This window comes from Mandrillus leucophaeus, unplaced genomic scaffold (assembly GCF_000951045.1).
Source record: "Mandrillus leucophaeus isolate KB7577 unplaced genomic scaffold, Mleu.le_1.0 Scaffold67, whole genome shotgun sequence".
Classification (NCBI taxonomy): Eukaryota; Metazoa; Chordata; class Mammalia; order Primates; family Cercopithecidae; genus Mandrillus; species Mandrillus leucophaeus.
In genome coordinates this window covers 4,326,065-4,331,893 of record NW_012107252.1, presented here as the reverse complement: position 1 = coordinate 4,331,893, position 5,829 = coordinate 4,326,065, and the positions used below count along the sequence as shown (strand labels likewise).

General features: G+C 48.1%; 1 protein-coding gene across 2 annotated transcripts in view; it reads left to right on the top strand.

Annotated features, from left to right (window-relative positions):
• EIF2B3 (eukaryotic translation initiation factor 2B, subunit 3 gamma, 58kDa) overlaps window positions 1-3,346 on the top strand; it is a 150,448-nt gene extending 147,102 nt beyond the window's left edge. The window contains exon 11 of one of the 2 annotated variants that reach the window (XM_012001865.1): window positions 3,087-3,346. In XM_012001865.1, the coding sequence (XP_011857255.1) occupies window positions 3,087-3,090 (4 nt within the window). In that variant the 3' untranslated portion in view covers window positions 3,091-3,346. The remainder of the gene's footprint in view (window positions 1-3,086) is intronic. The other variant, XM_012001864.1, reaches the window with a different exon arrangement.
• Window positions 3,347-5,829: the final 2,483 nt, after the last annotated feature.

The following is a 5,829-nucleotide window of genomic DNA, read 5'->3' as shown; positions in this document are numbered from 1 at the left end:
AAAAAAAAAAAAAAAAATCCACTAACTGCTAAAAGCATGTTTCATCTGAGTCTCTTCTTACAGTCAGTGAGAGAACTGGGATCTCTTCCCTGTGGCCAGAGTGATCAGTTCTTTGACCATGAAGGTAGACCTGGTATAGGTCAGGGGGTTGACGTATACTTGACATAGGTCAAATCCTCCTGGCCAGCAGGAAGCCTTCCCAGTTTCCCAACAGTGCACTTTTTATTTGTGACGTTTTTCCCTTCTATCCCATTGCTATTTTCCCAACTTATCATCCTCCCTTGTATTTTTCCCCTTGGGATCTTTCCCAACCTGATTCCAGCCCAGAGATTTTCCAGTGTATTTGCTGGAGCCTACTCCCATCCCTGACCAAACATCACTAGCTTTGCTTAGTTTTTTGGTTTTTTGAGACAGGGTCTTGCTCTGTCACCAGGCTGAAGTGTAGGTGGCACAGTCACAGCTCACTGTAGCCTTGACCTCCTGGGCTCAAGCGACCTCCCACCCCGGCCCCTGAGTAGCTGAGACCCCAAGCATGTGCCACCACATCCAGTTAATATTTTTATTTTTTGTAGAGGTGGTGTCTTGCCCAGGCTGGTCTCAAACTCCTGGGCTTAGGCAGTCCACCCACCTTGGCCTCCCAAAGTGCTGGGATTGCAGGAGTGAGCCACCGCACCCGGCCTCGTTCTGCTTGTTGTGCCCCTACAGGTTTCCTCCAGCTTACTGAATCTCTGTGAAAATACATCAACCCCAACATGCCAGATATAGTCTGTTCCCTAGCTCCCCCTGCCCCTTCCAGGTCATTGGCTCACTGCCTCCTTTCTATAGTTATTTTTCCTTGAAAGTTTTCTATAACTCTTCTTACCTTTCACCCTGTCATTGGTCAGCTTCCAGGGTAATTCCCTACATTTATTAAGAGCTTTAGCCTATGGTTCGCAGTCTTCCTCTCCTCTCCCTCACTTGTCACAACATCTTGGACAACTTAAATGTATTCATCAGCTCTCCAGCTTCATGATTCCCTGAACTTCTCTACCAACCTTCGTCTCCATTCAGCTTTAGCTCTCCACTTACATGACCATATCCTATCTTTGTCATTACCCAAAACCTCTAAAATCATCATGGGGCAGTAGCTATGCTATATACTGGGGATATAATCATAACTACACTGTTCCATCTCTCCTCTCAATGTTCTTGGTTTGTTTGTTTGTTTGTTTGTTTGTTTGTTTTGAGACAGTTTCACTCTTGTTGCCCAGGCTGGAGTATAATGGTGCCATCTCGGCTCACCGCAACCTCCACCTCATGGGTTCAAGCAATTCTCCTGCCTCAGCCTCCCGAGAAGCTGGGATTACAAGCATGCACCACCATGCCCAGCCAATTTTGTATTTTTAGTAGAGACAGGGTTTCATCATGTTGGCCAGGCTGGTCTTGAACTCCCGACCTCAGGTAATTCGCCCCCTTCAGCCTCCCAAAGTGCTGGGATTAGAGGCGTGAGTCTCCGTGCCTGGCGCCCTCAATGTTCTTATAGTGAAGTAGAGGAGAATGGTATAATGATGTAGGAATAGAGATTAGGTATTAGGTATTAGGTACCTGTATTAACCACTGTATTAGGTACAGTGGTTTCACAAAGTAGGAAATGGACAGTTCTAAAGGGAAGGCATCACATATTACAGGTACTACATTAGGGCACACAGGGTAATAAGAGTGCAATGGGAAAAAATGGAGGAGGAAGCATTCTAGGCAGAGGCAACAGCATGCGCCAAAGTTCAAAGGTATAAAACAGGGCCAAGCGCAGTGGCTCACACCTATAATCCCAGCACTTTGGGAGGCCGAGACGGGGCGGATCACTTGAGCCCAGGAGTTCCAAGACCAGCCTGGCCAACGTGGTGAAACCCCGTCTCTACTAAAAACACACACAAACGCAAAAAAAAAAACAAAATTAGCCACGTGTGGCATCATATGCCTGTAGTCCCAGCTACTGGAGAGGATGAGGTGGGAGAATCACTTGAACCCAGGAGGCAGAGGTTGCAGTGAGCCAAGATCGTCCCACTGCACTCCAGCCTAGGTGACAAAGCAAAACCCTGTCTCAAAAAAAAGGAGGGGGGCATATTAAAACAGTATGGCTTATTGGTAAAATGGAGAATAAAATGGAGAACAGTGGGAAATGAAGCTGGAGAGGTAGGCAAAGATGTCATGGAGGGCCTTATGGATTTGACCTTTATAGAAATAGTAATAGCCACAACTTATTGAGCATTCACTTACCTTTAACTAATTTAATTCTCACAACAACCCTATGCAGTAGGTGTCATTATTTCCGTATTATATATAAGGTATTGCCCTTTCTTTGACTATCTCCATTTATCCTTTTAGCCTCATTTCTTACTCTTATCCCCTCGTTTCCTATCCTCTGGCCACACCACAGTACTTCATGGTCCCTTTTCTCCCATCTCACTGTCTTTGCCCTTGCTGTTCTCACAGCCTAGAATATCTTCCTTTCCATCACTGCCTGGAGAAACTGTTCACCCTTTAAGACCCAGTTTCAGTTCTCCTATTTAAAGCTCTCCTATTAATAGCCAGGTATGTAGAAAGTTGGTCCCATCCTCCTGCATAGGAAGGTGCTCCCTCTCTCATACCCCTATTCCCAAGAGTTTCTCAAGAACAGAGCCACAATAGTAGAGAAATAAATTTTTGTGAACACAGAATTAAAAGCAGTTGGGTTTGGCTGGGCATGGTGGCTCACACCTGTAATCCCAGCACTTTGGGAGGCTGAGGCTGGCAGATCACCTGAGGTCAGGAGTTCGAGACCAGCCTGGCCAACATGATGAAACCCTATCTCTACTAAAAGTACAAAAATTAGCCAGGCCTGGTGGTGGGTGCCTGTAATCCCAGCTACTCGGGAGGCTGAAGCAGGGGAATCGCATGAACCTGGGAGATGGAGGATGCAGTGAGCAGAGATTGCGCCTTCGCACTCCAGCCTGGGTGACAAGAGTGAAACTCTGTACCCAAGAAAAAAAAAAAAAGCAGTTGGGTTTGGGTTTGAAATGTCATCTTGCTGCCAGTTCTCAGGAAACGTTTTCCCTTTTGTTTTGTAGCTAAACGAGTGAACGAGGTGATCGTGGGGAGTGACCAGCTCATGGAGATCTGAGTTCTGAGCAAGTCAACCGCCTTCCTTTTGGCCTCCAAAATCACATGTGGCCCACATGTTTCACTCTGTATTTATTTCCCAATAAAGAAGGGCTTCCAAAGGCATGCTGGAGACTTGTGGAGCAGTCCGAAGCTCCACGTCAGGTGGGCTCCGGGTGTACACAGTGTTTATGTTCATGAGTCAGATGGTAAAGATCATCTGGAGCAAGGGTATGTGACAGGACAGACATAGTGGCCTAACTCTTATGTGCCAAGGTGCATCAGGTGGGGGCAGCAGCTGTCCGATGGAAAGCTGCTAGGAAGGCTGCTTTCTGACCGGCTGACCCAGCCCAGTCCTGAAAGTATCCCCCACCTAAAAGGACCTGGGAGTACTTCAGTCCCTTATCCTAATCAGCCTTTCTAGACCCATAGGCCTAGCTGCTGGCAGTGCCAACGCTGAGCATCAGCCCAAGACTCTGCTCCCATACCTGCCATACAGATTCCCAGCCCCTTCCCCCACCTCACCCACAGCCCCACCCTCCATGCTCACCATTCACTCCCTCACCTCCCAGCCTCTAGCCATTTTCCCCAGTTCAACTAATATCCCTTGAAGACTCTGAACAGAAGCAGGGGCAGCCCCTGCCTAGCCAACAAGTCTATTCCCACAGGTTTTAGTAGAGATAACATGAAGAGCCATGGTTTGGGCCAAGTCAGACCCCGCTGCACCTCACCTCACTGAGGTTTGCCCAACCTGGGAAGGAAGAGCCAGAAACCTGTATCATGACTTGAAATTCCTTCTGACTGTCCTCCACCTGCACTCCTTTATATCCTAATTCTGCAGACTCTCCTGCTTCAGATAATTGAGGAATGAAATTTCCATATTCACAGCCCTTCTAGAGGCATATCCACCTTCCCTCCACCACCCCTGCTTCCAAACACATTCACTCTGCTCTCTCCCTGCATTTCTTTTACAATGTGCAGGTGTTTGGTGGAAGATAAAAGTGGTTCCTGGGGTGAGATTTCACCTCCTAGAATTATCAAAGTAAAGGTTTCTCTTGATGTCTTCACTGTGGGTGGCAGTAATTAGAAAGAATTATTTGAAATACTGGTTTCTGCATTGCTTCAAAAACCTCAAGGCTCTCAAGTTTACTTGAGTAATCTTGCCTATCTTAGTCACAGAACTTGTGAGAGACTCGATGAGTATTTCGACCCTGGGGGATCTCCACCTCTGTCAGCCTTCTTGAGAGCCCTGGAGCTCCACATTCCTCCCACTGGTCAGAACAAGGCTCCTGAAAGTTTGCCTTCATCAGGCAGGAGCTGAAATGGCCCGGCAGAAGTGGTTGAAACCACTAGGGCTGAGGGGGATGTGGGGATAAAGAGCTGTGGTGGTGCCCAGCGTGGTCCCCTTTGGAACCAAAATTAAATTGGTGGGGCCTAGATGGTGCTGGAGACAGAGTCCTGGCCTGGGTGGAAGAAAATCTGTCCTCTGTAATGTTTGGTTTGGGTCAAATCACTCTCTCCTCTCTGACCTTGAGTGTTTCCATCTGCAAAATGAGAAAGTTAGACTGCTTGACTGTTAAAGGCCCTTCTGGTTCTCAGGTTTTGTCCTCTTTCCCTGAACTTTCTTCCCCTTAGGGCCTGGGTCTCCCAAGGAGCCCTTGACCACAGAAAAGGGTTGGGAGGGAAAGTGGGGTGGAGGAGTAAAGGGCATTGATTAAACTGTCTCAGAGCCCTCCTATACACTCTTTCCTGTCCTTCCCCATGGAGGCCTTAGAACCCCTGACAGTGAGACAGAGGAAAAACCTCTCCTGTGCCTTCCCTTTGCACAAGTCCATCGAACGGCCTCTGCATCAAGGAAAGGAAGGAGCTGGAGAAAACAAAAGGTAAAAGCTTTCCCAGAGGAAGGCGTTGTTGAGTTTGAGTCCCAGCTGGGAGCAGCCCCCAGCTCAGGACACTGCTGCTATTGTCTGACAGTTTCAGGACTGGCTGGGTGCCCAAGATGCTTTGATTTTTCTTCTCTTTGCTCTGTTTGTCTGCCAGAAGGCAGGGACAGTTTTTGTTTTCTTTTGGTAGCAGCTACAGAGGGGTTGAGTATGTCTGAAACATAATGAGCAACTGAATGTCCACTGGCCAGCCACCTCTCTATGGATAGAAATCAGAAAAGCCAGGCAGGCAGAAGAGTTAATAGAGCCTGCCCTGCCCCTCCCAGTGATGCTCAGTGAGGGGAGTGGAGCAAGAGGAGAAAGGGGACCTCGAATGCTGAATCAGGGAGGGCCCTGGGGATGTGCTGAGAAACAGAGTTCCAGGAGCTTGCCGTCTCAGACATAACTTGACAGCTGCTACTCCAGGAATCCATCCCCCAGTTACAACTCATCCTTCCCTGCTGGCAAGAGTTCCTTGAGCTGAGAAGACTACTACTACCCAGGATGATTACATCAGGGGCCTTCTGCCATGGATAAATGGGGAGCTGCTGCATTGGTTCTTAGCCTCTTTCCTTTCCCCATACTTGAAGTGAGGGGCCATAAGCTCCTGTGAGCCTATAAGAGTGCCAAGATTGCCCTCCAAGCTGTTTCCCAAGGCCAAAGGTCAAACTTCTTCCCAGTTCTTAACTACATTACTATTACTACATTATTATTACCATCCCACTTCCATAACCAATGGAGGGAGGGAAATTGTGTTTAGCTGAAGCCCCAGCAGGAATCTAGGGCCTTC